We start from the raw sequence: 20,525 nt of genomic DNA on the forward strand, positions 1-20,525 counted from the left end.
ACTGGCAGAAGGTGTTTGACAGCCATTTTTGAGTGAGTCACACTTAACTGTCTGTCTGGAGCCACAAGGAACTTACAAAACTGGATAATTGTTCCTATTTATTTCTTAAAATATACAGAATGAGCGTTCTAGCTCATGTGTTTTGGTGTAAAACATCTTGCTGTGGGCTGATATTTTCCCCTGGTTTTATTCCTTTTGCTTTTAAATTGCAGTCTTGCTTATGTTCTCCCTCTCCCTGTATGAGCCAGGTCTGTTCCTACTGTGTCTCGCTGGGCTGATGGGACCACAGGTCCCCCTGGCCCACGTCCTTGTGTGTGACTGCAGCAGGGAGGTCAACTTCTGTAGTGCTGGAAAGGAAGGCAAACAGCCCAGTCCAGCCCCCAGGAAGAGCAATCATAATTGGGGAGAGCTGTGGGACCCCTGGTGTTCTCTTGGGTTACCGTCACCCTTTAATGGGGAAGCTCATGCATTAAAATGTGCACATTAACTTGCCCTTTAGCTTAGCTCTGCTGCATTAAGGCTTACTCATATGCAACTTCCTTTTTGTTTCAGGTGATCAGAATTGAAGAGCTCTTACTGTTTGCCCCTAACAGTCGAATTTTCCGCTTTCCATTAAAGATGAAACCAGGACTAATGTCTATCTACTGCCTTTGGTTTTCAAAATGAGGCTAATTGTATGCCATGTAGATCAAGAAAAGCATGTGGGTTTTTTTTGTCTTGATAGCAAGCAGGTCAAAGAAGGAACTTGAGTTCAAATGCTTGGAGTCTAGTAAATCTTTGTAATTAGTAATATTCAAGTTTAGAGCAAGGTTTATTAAAGTTGAGTTCTACAAGGGCTCTCCCCAGTATGTGTAAATATGCATATACTCACAGAACCCATCCGTATCTATGAGAAATGAGGCAAACTTGCAGAACTTGCAAATTATTATCTAATCTAAATTTAATATGCAATTAAGCTCTTGTAATTACAGCTTTAGGAAAAATTTATATATTGTTTATAGAGAAGCAAAAGTGCCAGACTGCAGACCGAATTATGACAAATGACGTGCATGTATACAGGGGAGAAACAGCATGCGAACACCTACAAGCAGTTGTAAATGACATACTATAATAGAAACTATCCTAAGTTTACTAAACCATGAGGCAATGTTTGTCTTCCTGAAATAAAAACAAGTTACAGGCTTGCCCAACCATGTTTTGAAGTAATGGGACTCCGTCACTGGTAAGATTAATGGAGAACCCTGCGGTGTCTTGCAAGTATGGTAAGGCTGTTCTACAGAAAAACTAATGTCAGTCTAGTTCAGTGATTTTCAGCTGTGACATCGAAGTTGTCTGGGCTGGTTTTACCCAGTGAATTCACAGCAGAATCTCTCCAGTTTCTCTGTTGTGAACAGAAAATCCTTATGAAAATACCATCATTTTCTTTGTTGATAAAGAGATGCTTGCAGTGAAGGGGATTTCTCAAGCAGTTCTGCTTCCTTGTATTGGTTGCTGTGCAGCCATCAGATTGCTAAGCAAGTCAGGATTTATTTCAGTTATCTGATCCATTTGTTTAAATAGCGGCCAAGTTAACTGAGTGTGTGTGTGCTGAGGAGAAATTGAATTTGTGCACATTTGTTCTCTTTTTTTGTATGTGCCGAGTATGATCAAAGGAAATGGTTGGAATTAAATTGGGAAAATAACCATTTTAATATTGCTTGTGTTTTCAACTGTAATATTGTAGCAACAAGTTAGTAAAATAGATTTTCATCTCCTGCAGAGGAATAAGGACCATGCTCTTTGCAGCTGGCAAGGAGGCCTAGTCATGTCAGTAACACTTCATTTAGGGTGGGAAAGAGGGAGAACTGTACCTCAGGTGCAGTGATAAGTAGTATCCAGGGCTATTCTGTCCACTTCTGACTCCATTGAGTTGTTTGAATGTGGTTTTTGTTTTTTTTTACTTGTTTACATATTTAGTGGGTTTCTATCCACAAAAGACAAGTTAAACAACTTGTTATCGCGCTCTCTCTCTTAAAGCAGGAATTTGTGCTGGGGCTCAAATCCCGGTAGGGTGTGAACCTTTTATGGATGTTCTCCGTAAGGTGGGTGATGTTGCCATGCAAGAGATACTCTGAGCACATAAAGGACTCCCCAGAGCAGGGCTGTGCCCTAGTGCTGCATTTGTGGGGTGAAGGGTTGGCTTTTTATGGTCACTTACCCATGGGGCTTGCTGGTATGCAGAAGCTTCACATGTGCATTACTTCCTCTCTCTTAAAGTTTAATTTTAAACTTAACAGTCTTATAATAATAAAATTTAAGATTTCTGAAGAGTAGAGGAGGCATGAACAGGGACTAGTGTTTCTGTTGAGGATGTGTGCTCCTCATGTGGTTGTCATTGTTCCAAGTGACCACTACATCGTGCCAAAATTTAACACTTACAATTTGCCTGTGGCAGAAGAAAATTAAAGAACTTCTTCAGGACCTCTTATTCCTCATTCTGTATGCCCGTTAAATGGTGATGAATGTCAGAGCAGTGTGCCTTGAAGTACTGGCATCTCATTAGATGATGAGTCAAGCAAAAGGCATTCTGTTTGAGGGAAATAGATTAATCTTGTCAAAAATCTCTACAGAAATTGAGCCAAATCTACTGACAGTAGTGGAAGTGTCTAGGATTTAATGAGCTTTAGATCAAGACCAAAATAATTAATATATTTTGGACAGCTAGTGGTGATAATCTTCTACTCTTGACCTTTTCTAGAAACTGGCTGTGGTGCTGTTTCAAAACTGAGACTGACAAAATTTCAAGGAATAAATTCTCATCTAATTTCATGATGGTAACTGGGTGACATTTTTTCTTTTTGAGGTCGTATTCCTAGTTCTCACAACTTGAAAACAAATCTGCATCTTTGTGACCTAAGTTTGGCTTAAGGTCCTCTTCTATACACTTCCATTTTAGAAATTCATGACAAGCAGGAATTTTAATGAATTCTGAATCAGCCTTGCATTTCACTGGGGGATGTGCAGAGAAATAAGACCTATATTGTGTGAGAAACAAAGATAATCTTCCTGTCATGCTTGGGTTTAAAAGGCTAGGTCTGTAGCAGACAGTTTGTAATGCTATGTGGGATGTGATTGAATAGCTGTCTATTTTGACAGCATATCTGGAGAATCCTTAGTACAGACTGTTCAAATGGATACCAAAAGTTGTTACACCTTATTTCCTTTCATTTGCTTATTAGCTGAACTGACTCACTGTTGTTGATCTAAGCTATACTTCCTAACCAACTTAGAAGAACCACTGGCAACCACAGCTAAAACTACACTTCAAAAATAAATCAGACCTGAGTGGAGACTGGTTTTAGTGGTGCCATGGCGGAGTGGGCAGGAGCCTCAGCTTGCTTTTTGCAGTCTGGGGCAAAGCCCTGGGTAAATACCCTGTCTGTTCATTTTGTATGACTTGTGAGTCATGTCGGTCAGGCTTCCAAATTCCTCATCCCAGAAAGAGATGTGGTACAGTGCAGGATGTGGAAGACCATCAATTACCTACTTTCTTCCTGAACATTTTCCTACATCAGGGGTATTTGCTATGAATATATTATTACACTTTTAAAAGCTGGGTAGCCACTGCACTTCATCTTTTAGTTACAAAAAGTATTGCATATTCTACAAGGAATAGGGTTAACAGGTAATTACTTGTAAGCATTGAACACAACTCATATACTCAATGTATTTTTGTGTGGTATGTCCCAGAAATGTCCAGGAAAATAATCTGCTGCACCTGGCAATGTAGTACTTCTGAAGGATGATAGAATAACCAGACTGGGACCTGTACTTTTATTTATCCACCAGATAAGTATAGGCAGTGGCACTGGAAGCTTTCTTTCACATCTCTGCCTTGACTGTTGGGTAGCTGGTTAGTATTCTTGGCTTTACTGATCTTGTAAGGGGAGATGAGGGAGAAAAGATGCTTATGCTGGCAATTTTCATAACTGCTTTTAAGAGAGAAGTAGCCTGAGTCAGGTCATCAGAGAAATCTAGAGGGTAGAAAGTATACTGAGAGATGAGGTGTTTCCTTCAGCTCGTCTGCTGCTGTTTGTCCTCATATACATGAACCAGCTCATGGAACAGATAGCTCTCACTTTGAATTAAAAAAAAAAAAAAAAGGAAGTTTTAAATTCTACTTGTGTGTTTCCAACGAGCAGAATTTGTAGAATTCTGAAAAATTGTGAGGAAACTCTTGATGAGACATGGCCAACAAAATGCCTTTTTTGTACTGCTTCTGACTTGCAGTATTATTAGCCAAACTTTGCCAAGTTTACATGGACAGGAGGCTTACAAAGCTCAATCTGAAAAATACAGTATTTTAAAATACAGTAGTAAAAGGTAGAATTCAGTATTGTAAGCGTTTCACTCAATTGCCTAGCTAGCAAAAATGTTAGGAGGTAGGTAAAATACCAGAATTCAGGGTATGGCAATGCATTCAGAGCAAAAGATGTCTGTAATTAGTTTTATACATGGAGATAAATATGGTATGGTAGAGAGGAAGCAGCTGGAAAATTAAACAACAGCATGCTCAGAAAAACTGAAGGCAAAAGGCTAGAGATGTAAGTACCTGCTGCCAGTTTTTGTTGTTGTCAAACACATTAATTCTCACTAGGTTGGAATATTAGAATCAGTGGACCAATTTCTAATTTCATGCTCATATTCGTGCAAACCTCATGAACTTCGGAGGAATTGTACATACATGACAGCAATAAATTAATTAAAACCTGGTGCTCGAACTGGAAATATGATATTATAGAGTGATTAATGACTTAATTTTTAATTTTGAGTTCATAAAAACTACATGAACTACATTTCATGAAATGGCTGTAATGTGCTTAGTGCACATAGTGGAACTGTTTTTTTAACCTGATTTCTAAATGAAATGAGCCTGATGCAATCACACTGTCTCTGACATTCTCCCTTCTAACAGCTTTTGAACTTGGTAGCACATTTCAGTCGCATGTAACAGAGAAGTAGAAGTCTCAAAGCGGTTTGATCTTTAGTACTTTTCATGAATCTATAAAAAGGTTGGATTTCTCTTTTTACTGAAAGTCGCATAGTATCTTTTGGATACCAGAGAATCCATGTAAATGTGGAGCCTCAAGACACAACTCTGTATGCAAGAAAGCTGTAGCTCATCTGCCTCCTTGCACTTTCCTTGAGAGGTATATAAATAAGGGAGGGAACCCAGAAGGTTGCAAAGCATTTCAGAACTTTTTTGTCAGAGAAGATCAATACTGTGGGGAGTGGTCTCTGACTTTATGAAAGTCAAGCAGCCCTGCGAGGTAAGGCACTAAAAGGCAATGGAAGTGTGCTGTTTGGTTTGAGCTGCATTTTACACTAGTAACAGTAAATTTTACGTCCCGCAGTGTGGCTGTGTAAAAGCAGGCACTTGGTAAGGATGTGAAAGTGGGGAAGGTGCTAAAGTTGCCTGCAGTTCTCAGTGTGGCTGCACAGGAAAAAATGGGGGTTTTGTGGTGGAAGGCCCATGTTGTGAAGTTAAAAGGTACTTCAGGAAAAGAAAGGAGAAGAAAGGTTTTACTGGCAGGTCTTTGAATATGTGCGTGATATGGATATACCTTAAAAAAGCAAAAATTAATAATGTTAGAACTTGCTGTCTTAAGATAGGGCAGATGTTTACTTCCTAGACACTTCACTTATCTGAGACATATATCAGGATCAGCTGCAGAGATGTTTCTTCTCCTTGTTCCAGCAAATACTGATTTCCTGATCCTCTCCCCAGCCTGATCCTAGAATTCGGCAAAACAGCTGCTGACTGCCCTTTGCCTGGTGGCCTGTCCTTGAATTGCCTGGCTGTCCTACATAGGCAGGAATGCAGAAAAGTAAAGAATTCCTGGGTTAAGATTAACTTCTAGTTATCTTAAAAGTCAAATACATTTAAACAAGGCATTGGCAAAAGAAACACTGGCAGGTTCTGTATCCAGCACTGAAGCTGGAAGGATCAGACAAGAAGACTACCCCATTTTTCAGTTGATCCCTGTCCATTTTAAGAGGAGGGGCAATTAAACCAGCTGTGCTTTATGGAGCAACTGGGCAAATCATGTCCTCGAAAGGTGCCAGAGAGGAGCCAGGTATGCTTTGGCTACTGTTCTCCTTACCCTGTAGCAATACTGGTAGGACGTGCAGTCCACAGGTGGATGGGGGTGCAGTGACCCCAGGGGCAGGCACACGAGGTGACTGTGCCACGTCCCCAGCCAGAGCCATGCAGCTCTGGATTCCTACCAGAGCCAGACAGTGCCCAGCGAGCGGGGCACTGCACTGGTGCACGGCATCAGCACATGGATGGGAAATCCTGTTTTCTGCGTGTAACAAAGCTAGAGAAGCAACATGCTGCAATGGCTTCAGCCTTCTGTCTGGTAAAAAGGGATGTGTCCTTCTGGGTCTGTAAGATGGCAGTGTCCTTAATGTAAGGGACAAACACCAGAGTGCTCCAGACTTTGCACAAAGCAAAGAGGGTGTGGAAGTGGAGTCAAACCATTTTAATTTAAGATAATACTTGAAGTTTCTATTCTTTCTCATGCTGTTTGTATGCACTTTGGGCCCTTGTCTGGAATGGGCCAAACTGCATTGAAAGGCCAAGGCCGTAAGTACTAGGCTAATGAATATGATTGACATAGTGATCAGCAAAGCTGCCTGCACGTGGCTGTATGGAAGCAAGTAGGGATTCAGGAAACACTTGTGTGGGGAGAGAAAAGGTAATTGTTCTTTTCTGGTTTTTTTGAACTGTTTTTTGAGAAAGACCACATGAGGAGAATGACTGATCTTGGAAGTGAAGAACTTGGTGTTTAATGTTTGGCAGTACTTAATACAATGACTTGAAGAACATGCCAGTGGAAAAGATAAATGAGCTGCATTAGGGAGTCAAATATCAAATACCATGGTTATTTCCCATACATGTGAACACTGGCATGGTGATTTGGCTCTATGAGACAACTGGACCCTGCAGCTCTTTAGGGAGGGGAGAGGAAGGAGGGCTCCATTTGTTTCTTTTTAAACACAAGTCTCTGCTTCCCAACTGCTGTTCTAAAAATAATATGTTAGTGGAAGAAATATTTCTTCCATTCGAGCGAGACCTGGACAGGAGAGTTGGGTGGAGAAAAATGTAATGAGATATTTAATGAAATTTAATGAAATATAACAAGGGCAAGTGTAGAGTACTGCATCTGGGCAGGAACAACCCCAGGTTCCAGTATAAGTTGGGGAATGACCTATTAGAGAGAAGCGTAGGGGAAAGGGACCTGGGGGTCCTGGTGGACAACAGGATGACCATGAGCCAGCACTGTGCCCTGGTGGCCAGGAAGGCCAATGGCATCCTGGGGTGTATTAGAAGGGGGATGGTTAGTAGGTCCAGAGAGGTTCTCCTTCCCCTCCACTCTGCCCTGGTGAGACCACACCTGGAATATTGTGTCCAGCTCTGGGCCCCTCAGTTCAAGAAGGACAGGGAACTACTGGAGAGAGTCCAGCGCAGGACAACAAAGATGATTGAGGGAGTGGAGCATCTCCCTTATGAGGAAAGGCTGAGGAAGCTGGGTCTCTTTAGCTTGGAGAAGAGGAGACTGAGGGGTGACCTTATTAATGTTTATAAATATATTAAGGGTGAGTGTCACGAGGATGGAGCCAGGCTCTTCTCAGTGATAACCAATGACAGGACAAGGGGCAATGGGTTCAAACTGGAACACAGGAGATTCCACTTAAATATGAGAAGAAACTCCTCAGTGAGGGTGACAGAGCACTGGAACAGGCTGCCCAGGGAGGTTGTGGAGTCTCCTTCTCTGGAGACATTCAGAACCTGCCTGGACGCCTTCCTGTGTAACCTCATCTAGGTGTTCCTGCTCCGGCAGGGGAATTGGACTAGGTGATCTTTTGAGTTCCCTTCTACTCCCTTACATTCTGTGATTCTGTGATTCTTACAGGAGAACATTGGGAAAATTTAGATTATTTATTGTAAGTTTAAATTGCAGCCAATTAAACTTGCTTTGCTTTCTGTGTAGGCAGACTTTCCTCTGTAATGTACTTCTGAAGTGGGAAGTTTTCTAATGATGCAAGTCGATTTTCATTGTGCAAAAGCTAGACACTCTGTGCATTGAAAGGCATTACCTGATTTGTAGAAGAGACAGTAGAAAACAAGCTTTCCCAAGTAAAATTGCTGTTGAGTTTTATAAATAGCACTACACTGTAAGCAGGTGGCAAATGGAAATGGTTTGGTTCCTCACACTGGCAGATACTTCATTTTTGGGCTTCGGGAACTTCTGCATCACCTTCAGATGCTTGACTTGTCAAAAGTATTTGTTACCATCTACTGGTTGTTCTGGTTATTTGCAACACTGGCAAAGACAGAGTATATTTGGCTGTGGCAGAAAATTAGGGGCATGCTTTTGTTTTTTGGGTGAGACATGGAGGTTGTGGTTGGCCTATTTGCAGGGCTTCTAATACCCAACAAGTCAAAAAGGCCAGTGCCAGGTAATGCAGGGTTTGGAATAAACTCAGTCTGGTGGCTTGTTAAATACATTTTATTGGGTTAACTTTGTACTGGCAGGATTTGTATTGGATCAGACTTGTCTGTCTAAACTGCTGTGACTTTCTTGTGGTTCATACATCACCTGTCTTTCTGCACCTGGTATAAATATGGTACATGCTCCAGGTTAAGTGCTCTGGCTAAGGCAATGGGATCAAGATTCTGCACCAAATCCTTTTGCAGATGGAAGTTTGTGCTGCTGCGTAGCATAAGCTTTTCCTATGATTTTACTTTTTTCATGCACACACACTAGCTGGTATATTCGGTCATGAAACTGCATTTTGACTAAGTGAGAAGATACTAAACTTGCTCCAGCATGGTTTTTGGATGTGGAAATACCAAATTTCCATTTCCATGCCTTGGTGTTTGCCAGACTGATGCTTTTATGTGACCAGCCCTGCCCTTTTCATCCTGAAATTCACTGCAGGATGAAGAGCCCATTCCCCAGATCGGCTGCTGTGCTCTTCTAGTCGAAGCAAACACGTATCGAAGTCTCAGTAGCTCTCACTTGGTGCTTGTTCAGGAGAAGTGTGTGCAGAGTGGTGTTGGCTTTGAAGCCAGGAAGCATGGGCTCATTTACACAACTCCAGAGGCTTGGGATGCTGTTTATGGGGTGTGGGGGACAAAGGGTCCTATTGCAGTTTGGGGACAGCAACCCCTGAAGGTCCAGTGGTCAGGGTGCAGCTTGTTTACTGATCAGGGCTCAATGGCTTCACTGGGAGTGCAGGACTCTGTGTTCCTCCCAGCATTAGTCCAATTATATGATTTTGTTGTTTGAAGAGAGGTGCGAGATACATCTTCAGCAAACAATAATCTTCTTAGTGGGCTGTAAATTGCAAATAACGATTCCTTGCTATTTTGGGAAGCGATATGCACCGTCAACAGTTGATTGCGTGAAGACCTGAATAAGGCAGGCTTGGAGACCAGAGTGTTTATTGAGCTGGGTTCCTGTTGCTGAAGTGGTATGGACTGTTCAAGGGCTCCTGCTTGGCCCTTCCTCAGGGCTTGTAAAACCAGCCTTCATTTGATTATTTTCTTTCTCTTTCAGGACAATTATTTTGAGTGACGGCCCTTGCACGCGCCTCTGAGTGGTTATCATGGGCTTCATTGCCTTTCTGAAGACCCAGTCCATAGTTCACCTCCTCATCGGGTTTGTCTTTGTCGTGAGTGGACTGATCATTAACTTCATTCAACTATGCACACTAGCCCTCTGGCCCATAAACAAGCAGTTTTATCGCCGAGTAAACTGTCGCCTTGCCTATTCGCTTTGGAGCCGTGAGTATGCTTGAAGGGGACCTGAGGGCTGCGGGTGGGGAGGCGAGTGTTTTTGTTTCTCTTTTTGTTAATTAAAGAGTATATATATATACACAGACACATGTATGCATACACAAACAAACACAAGAATGAGAGAGAGAGAAATGATAAGTCAGATGTAGACTCTTTCAGAGCAGTTTAAAGCAGCTATCTTTTCTGAGATATTGGGAAAATATGCAAAAGTGACTCACATATTATCACTCTGTTATTTAAAAGAAGCGGGTATTAAAGCTCCTTCCCAACCCTATCTTTACTGTTACAAAATTGCTGATTCTGTGTCAACACCATTTTCATCCTGCATTGGAGTCTGTGCTAAGTGATGGGGAAGGGGGAATTCACAGAGAATGCTTCAGCTATTGAGCATATGGGCAATATTGACCACCTAGGAGCTCAAGTCAACTGTATGGTCTGCAAAGAGAGGTGTCTGCATTAAAGTATCTAGTGTGGATGCCTTTATAGCTGAACTGTGTGTCAGCTTTACAGCCCTCTGACACCCTGCAGCGTCCATCTGTGACACAAATGTCTCCTCTTGTGAGCAATTTGTCATTCTTTTCTTCTTCTGCCCGTGGGAAGGCTCTACAGTGAGTGCAACTGCTTTGCTCTCTTCTTGTAGACCTTTGCAAAACTTCTTCCCTGTGGATGGCTTTTTTTTTTTTTCACCTCATATAGCTTAACAGCGGAGTAGATTTCTGAAATCAATGTTTAGAAGGCTCCTTAGTCCAAATGTCACCTCCTGTTTCAGCAGTGAATCATCTAATTTGTTTCCATTCTCCGTCCCCTCCTGGTATGCATGGCCACTTACCTTAGTGCTCAGCTCAGCATCCAACTCCCACTTCATGTAAATGAGTCACCTAAACGACTACTTAAATTACAGTTGAGCAGTCCGCTGACAGGCACCCACATTTCTCAAGTCAACAATGTGAAGTACTACCAACAAAAACTCTCCAAAGTACCTGTTCAGTTTCTTTTTAAGCTTGCTGTCTTTGTCCTTTCCGTGCCTTTTGCCCTGCCTGTTGAGAATGTTGTCTGAGAAGCACAGGAGAAAGGAAATCAAATAGAGAGTGGCAGGCAAACTGTCAGGAGAAGAGATATTGTAGTGGAAGAACTTAGAGGTAGAAACTTAAGAATTAGCTTGATTGGAAGGGAGTGGGGTTATATGGTATTTTTTTAATTTGCTTGTAAGAATTTCTTAATGTGCTTTTAATAAGCTAGAATATGACCTTATCCTGAAAACTATAGTTGCACTAATAGTCTGACTTTTCTGAGGGTGTGAGCTGCTTGTGCCTGTAACGGCACAAGGGTTCAGACCCTTGATTTCTACAAGTTAGTATTGTGCGTGGAAAAAATCACATTTTTAAATGCTGTTATCTTAATATCTTGTACACACTAGAAAAACCTACATTATTGTTCGAAAAGGTTTGGAGAGGCTGAGTAGATAATTGGGTTGTAGCTAGGATAACCCCTCCAGTATAGCCTGTTATAAATTAAATGACTGAGAAATTAAACTGTGAAAGTTAATGTAAATGTTATATGGGATTGCAGAGTGCTGATGGCCTGTAATGGAAGAGCTGACAGAATATGCACTTCAATTGTGATTTATAAAGAATTGAGTAAGCTGTGTAAATGCAGCCATTCAAATGTTGCCATTCATAATGAAATATATTTCATTAGGTGGAAGCCTTTTAGCAGTGAACCTGAAGGCTGGTGTTCTGTTCCGGATGCTACATTTTGCTCACTTACTCCAAGCTGTTTAGTTTTAGGCTGCGGGTGTTCATGTCAGAGCTGTCTGTAACAGAAGCTGTTGTGCCCACCTGGCAGAGGATTGGTGTGCAGGAGTAGATACACAGGTGATGGTGTATCTGGCTGTGTAGTCTAGGCTGCTGAATACCAGGCTCTGTTCATACTGTATCTCTTCTCAGATACATAAAGCAAAGCTTTAGAAGGAGATAGGAGATAGGCTCTATCCAATGTTCATGGCAGATGTTTGGGAAAAAAACGTCTGGTTTGCCCTGGCCTCAATGTAAACCCTTTGCAACACACGATGCATGCTGGATGGTCTGTACTTCAGCTCCTTTCATATGATTCACACCTTTGGAGAGCACAGAGCATTTGGTTAAGTCCAGTTTCAAAAAAATTCTCTCAAATATTAGTATTTTAAACTGAGGAGTGTGCTGTGCCTCTGGTTTGCCTTGTTTCCGGGTGGCTTGCAAGGCCATAAACCCACCTGCTTTGGCTTGTGGGACCCCCAGCTGCAGGAGGGGGTTGTCTGTAGCACAGTGTCGCTTATCCTCTACAGGAGGTATCCCAAGCAGCACAAGTGTTACCATCCCTTTGTTCAGAAGGATGGGCTTGCTGTAGCATCAGTAGGATTGCTGCCATGCAAAATAGCTGTAACCCACACACCAAAAAAAAGGAAATGAGCCCACTCCCAGTTATAATCACATAATTTATCAGTACACTTGCAGAGGACAATCCATTCCCTCATATTAATTCTCTGACATATCAACCCTCCTCTCGCAGTATGAACTCTGGCAAATCTCTCTGGAAAGCTTCCTCAACTATTTTAGAGTGAATGGTACAAGAAATGCTCTACAGAAAATCATCCATACCTGCCTCTCAGAATTTTTTTCTGATTTTGAAGAAATGCATCCATTTATTATTTTTTTTTTTTAATACGAAAATGCAGTGACTGCAGCAGAACTGGAGATGTTCCTTCTTAGTAGTTAGACAACAATGGAAAGGGAAAATCACTCAGAATACTACCCTGTGTTTGGTAACACTACTTCCTTCTCCTGGCCACAAGCTTGGAAGAGCATAGCTCTGAACTGAGGACACTCCTGGCTGTCCTGTTTCCCCTGTTACTGAGCCAGGATAACCAGAGCAAGAAAGGTAAGCAATCACATAATTCGCCAAGGAAACAGAGCTGGAAAGCAATGATAGAAACCTCTGGTTGGTATGAAGTATTACTCTGTCTTTGCTGTATTTCCAGCTGACCAGGGTTGTGCTCTCTTGATCAGCAAGTGGCATAACTTTGTCATGGCTCTTGGAAATGATACAGGGGAACAACCTGGTGGATAAGTGGGCACACAGGGAATACAGGTGGAAAAACTAGTGTTATAGAAGCTGTGTGTCTTCAGCACACCAGGATTGATTTTCCCTGCTCTTGACCTAAATACTGTGTTTGCGTTCTATGTGATGTGGTGCAAAATTGAACCCACTCTTAGTTAGCAGGATGGTTGGGTTACCCTGTTGTGCTCCCACTGATCAGAAGCCCTTGCACAGGGAGGCACTGCCTCCGCTCTTAATAGAAAGCTGAAACGCTATGTGGCAGAACCTGATATAGGGAACCAAGGGGGCACTTTCCAGTTTTGACTCTACAAGTTTGTCATAGTAATGTGGGAAAAGTTGGACTTTTTAACTGCCATGTTTGTGCAACCAAATTTTGATTGCATCCATATCTCATTGAAATAAGAAAATACCAGTGACTACAGTTTGCGTGGAAGCAAATCTTTATACTGGGAGAATGAACTATTCTCATACTCTTTATAGTTGTCCCATGATACAGGCAATGCCTTTCATCTGCCTGGTTGTACTGAAATGAGAGAAATAGGCTAACCATAGCAACTACATTCATTGCATGCTAAATTTAAGTGAGAAGGGTTTTTTAAGATAAAAAAAAGGGGAAGTGGAAAATAAGAGTGTGTAACAAAGGAAATGTTCAGCATGGAGTGAGAGAGATGTTGGAATATTGAAAGGTAGATAGGACACAGCAGAAAGGGCTTATTCTTTCTTTTGCAGTAAAAGAAAGACAATTTACCATTCCTGGCTTTTCACAGATATTTTGATAAATTAGCTCAATTCTCTGATGCTTCTGACTCTGTGTTGATGACCATAATACAGAACAATTAGAGTCCTGTTTTCTAATATTAAAATGTGTTGCAGAAGATCGATGGCACTGGATCCCTTTAAAAGCCCTCTATTGGTCTGTTTGCCTCCATAAAGCTTGTTTGATGTTGTGTAAAAGGCTGCATCTATGCATAATTTGTGTTCCACCTGGGAGAAACTGTACTCAGTTAGTGGAGCAATCAACAGCTCAACTGTCTGTTTTCAGGCACAAAGTCTGAGTATTTTTTCCAGTGATCATGAAATTTTGCATTCATAAAATAATGTGCAAACTTTTCACTGTTAAAAACTTGTTAGATTATCCATAATGCATATATCTAGTGCCTTAAATGCTGCTTAAGGATGATGGTGTTATTTGGTTTATACCCATCTAAGCTCTCATTTAATGTTTATTGGGTTGGATTGAAAAGGTGACAGTTGTTGGGAGCCAAAGGAGATGAGGCACTGAATGGGGCTGGAGATGAAATGCTAAATGCTTTCTGTAGCAGCGCCCCTAATTCTCTCTCTGTCTTCTGTTGTGTTTCACAGAGTTGGTAATGCTGCTGGAATGGTGGTCAGGCACAGAGTGCACCTTGTTCTCAGACGAGGCCACGGTGAACACCTTTGGGAAAGAACACGTCATCATCATCTTGAATCACAACTTCGAAATCGACTTCTTGTGCGGCTGGACTATGACAGAGCGCTTTGGAGTGCTAGGGGTACGTGGGGCCATGACCTTTCTCTTCATCTAGTGGACTATAGGTCTATTTAAAACCCATACACATACAGTTTCCTTGCATTTGAGTTTCCAGCTATAACTCCATCAACTTTTCTTCATCTCAACTTTAGTGTCTTTGTTTCATCTCATTGTACAAATCAGCAGATTACATTTTTGAATTGTTATTTTTGTTTTTCTCCAAGAGTTCCAAAGTTCTTGCTAAGAAAGAGCTACTATATGTGCCCCTAATTGGCTGGACATGGTACTTCCTTGAGATTGTTTTCTGCAAAAGGAAATGGGAAGAAGACAGAGATACAGTTATTGAAGGATTAAAACGTTTGGCTGATTATCCTGAATATATGTGGGTAAGTGTCAAGTTCCTGCTCTAGTATCAATGGCTAGAATTGAAATGGTGATGGAAATACTCATGTGGTATTGTAGCATTTTATATCAGGAGAAGGTCTGCTCACTACTTTCTTCAAGTTTTCTCAAGGCAAACATGTATTCTGTTTCAGGAGGTCTTTTCGGATAAGGGAAGGTGGTGTTCTGTTTGCCTGTTGGTGAGGGAAGTCATTTGGGAAACAGTTTAGAAGCTTGCATAGGTGATTACAAGCTTGATGATAATTTATAAATCAGGCTTGTGTAACAGTGGTTAATTTTGTCTGCACTTATTCTTACCTTTAAAAAATATAACAGCCTATAGTTGACTACTAAATCTATATCACCTTAAGCCACTTTTTCTGAGGTAGCCTAAAAATATGCATAAACAAGAGAGTCTTTTCTGGAGAAATGAGTGAGTTTTGGTGGAAGGGATGAACAAACCATAAACTTTGTTAGGAAGTTCTTGTTAGTATGTTCATTGATCTGTGAAATGACAGGTTTCCCGAAACACCTCAGTGAGAACATACGGCAAGCTTATACCTGCTTTTGCAGTTATGCTTTTCCTTTTGATTTCAACATTATTTGAAGTCAGGGGTGAAACATCTATTTTTCATTATGTGCAGAGTTGTTAGATTTTACTGCAGCAACACAGTGGTATAATCAACCTATTAACCTTCTTTTAGCTTTAAATGCAAATGTTTTGATTAATTTACTGCTTTGCTTGTATAGCCGTGCATATAATGTGCAGTTATTTGGCTCATAAAATGTTTTAAGAGGCTTTTTGTGCATTTTAAGTCATTTTTTTTTCAATGTTAGCAAGTATAACTTGTTAAAATGAATAGTGAAATAGTAAGCATTAATTAATATATTGTGAATACATCATTTGTGTGGTTTTTTGGTTTTGGGTTTGTTTTTGTCACTACAAAGATAAAGAAGAATCTGGATAATGTATTTTAAGCTACTTGATTGCTTGAATATATGGATAGGCATGACATTTAATATATTCTCCTGGTCAATGTTGAAAATAAAAAAAGAAAAACCCCTGCCAATTAAAAAAAATCTCAAGACCATACTTTAATTGCAAATCTATACATTTTAATGATTCTACAATTGAGAACCAAGGACTAGTCTCTAGGGAAAACAACTAGAAAATATAAATGCAAAATGTAGTTAGCATTGATTATTTAAATCAAGACTTCCTGCTTGGTAATTAAAATAATGATTAAAATTGACTTGAATACATCGATTTCCAAATTTTTGTGCATTCTAAATGCCACAATCAGGGCTGGTCGCACAGCTTTCCCCAGACGTGCACTGCAGCACGGTCCGTACCTCACTCGCACCCTCGGTCCAGAAGGATCACTGCACTGTGGAGTAGAAGAGGGTGAGAATTTGGTGTAGAGGAAAGCACTTGCACTGCAGACTGGGGCTGACGCTGTACCTTGTGCCGTCCTCACCATGTGGTGGTCGTGGTTGGTCAGGTTTTCATAATAAGTGTGCCCTCAATGGCCAAATGAAGATTGCAGGACCAGCTCCCTTTCTTTCACTGCATTCTGGCAGGTCTAACTCTTGTGTCTGATAAAGTTCAACAAAGGCAAGTGTAGGGTCCTGCACCTGGGAAGGAATAACCCCATGCACCAGTACAGGTTGGGGGCAGACCTGCTGGAAAGCAGCTCTGTAGGGAATGACCTGGGAGTTCTGGTCTACAACAGGTTGATCATGAGTCAGCAATGTGCCCTTGTGGCCAAGAAGGCCAACAGTGTCCTGGGGTGCATTAAGACAAGTGTGACCAGCAGGTCAATGGGGGTTCTCCTCCCCCTCTACTCTGTCCTGGTGAGGCCCCATCTGGAGTACTGCATCCAGTTCTGGGCTCCCCAGTTTAAGAAGGACAAGGAATTACTGGAGGGAGTCCAGCAGTGGGCTTTGAAGATCATTAGGGGCCTAGAGCATCTTTCTTATGAGGAGAGACTGAGAGAGCTGTGTCTGTTCAGCCTGGAGAAGAGAAGGCTGAGAGGGGATCTCATAAATGCTTACAAATATCTCAAGGGTGGATGGCGAGAGGATGGGACCAGACTCCTTTCAGTGGTGCCCAACGATAGGGGCACAGACACTTCATAGGAGGTTCCATCTGAATATGAGGCAAAACTTTACTTTGAGGGTGCCAGAGCACTGGAACAGGCTGCCCAGAGAGGTTGTAGAGTCTCCTTCTCTAGAGACATTCAGAACCCTCCTGGACACATTCCTGTGTAACCTGCTCCAGGTGAACCTGCTTTAGCAGGTGGGTTGGACCAGATGATCTCTAGAGGTCCCTTCCAACCCCAACCATTCTGTGATTCTGATTCTGTAATATTGATTTAACTTGCCTTTTGTGGTGCACAGTATGTGGATACACTACTGAGAAAAAGTTTAGCAACCACAGTACTGACAAACAGCAGATCTGTAGTGATGCATTTGACAAGTCTTGCATTTGAATTGCAACATTAGAGCATTGCATGATACTGCAGCAACCTGCCCTTCTCACCTTCTGTTACCTACCTGGGATGCAGAGGTTTGTGTGTTGAGATGGAGCAGTGTTTCCTTTGCTTGGTGCAATGGAAATGATGTCCACCTTTCAAAAAGGCCAGGGATAAGCGGAAGTTCACCCCAGGGCTTTGTTTGTGCACTCTTGGCTTTGCATTGCTTCTAGTCTCTTGGGTAGAGCAGAGGCAATAGAGAGGCAGGAGAAGGACAGATCCGTGTTTTGTGCTGCTTGAAGTTAGTGTGGGAGAATTGAAGTCTTTGGTAGTTACTCGAGATACTACAATCAGACTAGTGACTTACAAGACGAACAAGGTTTTAGGGAAAGGCGCCACTTTGTATGAACACAACACAATGCAAAAAAACCCCCACTAAAACCAAAACAAAACCACCTAAAAATCAGAAAGCCTTTCAGATAAACAAGTCAGTCTTCAAATGAGTAATGCTGGTTGTACAGTACAAATTTTAAATGAAGTATCTAGTGATTAATATATATTTTTTTCCTAAAGTTGTCATGTACTAATGTTTGAATTGCTTTTTCTAATTTGTAGATTAGTCCATCACCAGCCAGCCAAACCTTTTAGGGTTTGTTGGTTTTTTTCTTTTCTTTTTTTTTTTTTTTTAAAGTAAACATTTCAGGTATAACCATTTAGACTTTTGTCATCTTAAATTTGCTACCAGTGTTGTTAAACTTTATATGTAATCTATTGTAAATGAGTGGTGAGGTGTGATACTTCTGCTTAATACTTGATGATCAAATTAGACAATTAAATTGTGTATGTGCATGGATGTATGTTTATCTCACACAAATTTTCAGTATTCTGCGTGCTTTCTTGTGATCACAAGGTGTCCTCGTTTTTGCCTTTTGTCTCGTTGAGCTAGTTTCTTCTGTACTGTGAAGGAACTCGTTTTACAGAGACCAAGCATCGTATCAGCATGGAGGTGGCTGAATCCAAGGGGTTGCCTAAACTGAAATACCACCTGTTGCCCAGAACCAAAGGTTTCACCACTGCTGTCCAGTGTCTCAGGGGAACAGGTACTGGCAACCTGCTACTTGTTGTTTGCATTAATTGTAATATGTGATTTAATATACAGTGTGCCACACTATATACTCTGTTGATTACCTCCATTACAATTAGTGAGTTGGCAGTAATAATCATTCTGCATGACAGCTGTTAATTTGTGCCACATAACTCTCAGATAGAAGTCTTAAATACGTGAAAGGTTTAATATTTTTCATTGTTACTTAGTTCATCAAGTTGTCTTGTGTTTTCGTAATACACGTGCTAAGTAGGTGGGAATATGTCAGGTGGCTGAAACAGATAAATACAACATGTAAACACAAAGTAGTGAAGCGCTCTCCTACCTGACATCATTAAGGCAAGGCTTGCACAAGGCCCTGTTGCCATCTAATGCAAGGTTGTCGGCAATGTGGTTGCTAGAATTGCTGATATAATAGCCATATTTTCTTTTTTTGCAACAGTTTCAGCAGTGTATGATGTAACACTAAATTTCAGAGGAAACAAGAACCCATCTCTATTAGGAATCCTTTATGGAAAGAAATATGAAGCAGATATGTGTGTAAGGTGAGCATATGATGATGGAGGTGAGCCCTAAGATGCATGCTTTGGCATGTTGAAGTGTATTCAGATTTTACAGGTTAATGTCCTTTGCTGTAGTCCCCTTTTCCTTGTCCTTGAAGTTTCTCTGCAGCCTACAGACTTCGCCACTTCCCCCTTACTTCAGCTCGCTTTCATATGTGAGATTCCTTGATATCACCCAGCAAGTGAGACAGCACTGGGCAAACCTTTTAAGCCTGGATAGAACCACATTGTCGTTACAGGATTTCCCCAGGTTTTGTGCAGTGAGGACTCTAGTCTGCATTTTTCCTTTATCTGCTGGGAACAGAAAACCAACTGTTCTGTCCTCTTTCTAGTCCCCTGCAAGCCTATGCATAGTATAAATAGCCTGTTCAATGTGAGTAGTCTCTTGTGGTGAATGGCATAAAGCAGTTTTTCTCCTCTCACATGGTTTGATTAGCAGATTACAAGTTAAATAATGCTGAAGTTCAGACATTGTATGAATGTGGTGCTACATTCCTCAAATTCTTCATTGTTCTTTTTCCTGAAAGAGTATCTGCTAAAACCAAACTCCTTGCAACACGTACACACATGCACGTGCGCACACACATGCTTTCTTCTTGTTGTCTTCTGCTTTAAAGGCTTCCTTGTGATCATAAAAACTACCAACCCTTTCCTGTTGAATTTCTTATTTTCCCTTTGGTGTTTGCACCTGACAATCGACCTAGTTGTTCTTTGCACGGTTCTTTTGACAGTTCACTTCTGCTCCTCTGGGGACGTCACCCACACTTTGGAAAATGCTGCTGCATTATGGTGATGAAGTTGATGTTTGGTTTTTGTTTGTTTGTTTGTTTGTTTTTAATGAGGGGAGAGGAAAAAACAACAACAAAACACACACACACAAAACAACAACAACAACAACAAAAAACCAAACAAAAAATGAAAAAAACCTTGCTGCTTCCCCACACTACTTTCCACTCTAGTATTGCAGACATTGCAGATGTGGGGCACTTGTACATTGTACTTCTACAGGGCAGGTGCAGAGCCCTCAAGGATGAAAGACTTTGTAGGGAATCACACTCATTACCTATTGCGTCAAGGTGTAGCAGCAACAGTTTTGTGGAAAAAATGCTATCCTGAGGAGGCAGAGTGTTGCAGCCCTAATGGGGAAGGCGAAGGGCAGCATTCCAGTTCTGTTTTCAGATACCAGAACTTCCACAACATTTTAGTCTTTCAGTTAGAAAGCAAGCTGTGGAGGTGATGGGGAGAGAAATGGCGTTATTCATTTGAAAGGAGTTTCATTTTTATTATTGACACTTGCCAGATAGATTCCTGATGAGGAAAGTGAGCAGACAACTTAACAGTTAGCAAAACAGCTGGTCAGGTGGTTACCACCTGTAATTCCATACTGATGGCAGATGCATGTAGCATGCCTAACTAGATCTGGGGCACACATGCATGGATGTACATCTCTGTAATTATACATTGAAGAGTAGCTGCCTTCAGTTAAATATCCTATGGCTTGCTAATGGAGATATAAGTTGGTGAGGTAGCAGGAGAAAAGAAATGCAGT

At 41.4% G+C, this 20,525-nt stretch overlaps 1 protein-coding gene across 6 annotated transcripts in view; it reads left to right on the top strand.

The window, feature by feature from the left end:
- AGPAT3 (1-acylglycerol-3-phosphate O-acyltransferase 3) overlaps positions 1-20,525 on the top strand; it is a 93,448-nt gene that overhangs the window by 65,307 nt on the left and 7,616 nt on the right. For 4 of the 6 annotated variants that reach the window (XM_071811613.1, XM_065860796.2, XM_065860780.2 and 1 more), the window contains 5 exons: positions 9,609-9,835; positions 14,306-14,475; positions 14,678-14,839; positions 18,255-18,408; positions 18,856-18,958. In XM_071811613.1, coding sequence (XP_071667714.1) covers positions 9,658-9,835; positions 14,306-14,475; positions 14,678-14,839; positions 18,255-18,408; positions 18,856-18,958 — 767 coding nt within the window. In that variant the 5' untranslated portion in view covers positions 9,609-9,657. Of the gene's footprint in view, positions 1-5,967; positions 6,117-9,608; positions 9,836-11,672; positions 12,764-14,305; positions 14,476-14,677; positions 14,840-18,254; positions 18,409-18,855; positions 18,959-20,525 lie in introns of those variants that run through there. The other 2 variants (XM_065860804.2, XM_071811625.1) reach the window with 2 other exon arrangements.

Source organism: Patagioenas fasciata, chromosome 1, assembly GCF_037038585.1.
Source record: "Patagioenas fasciata isolate bPatFas1 chromosome 1, bPatFas1.hap1, whole genome shotgun sequence".
Lineage (NCBI taxonomy): Eukaryota > Metazoa > Chordata > Aves > Columbiformes > Columbidae > Patagioenas > Patagioenas fasciata.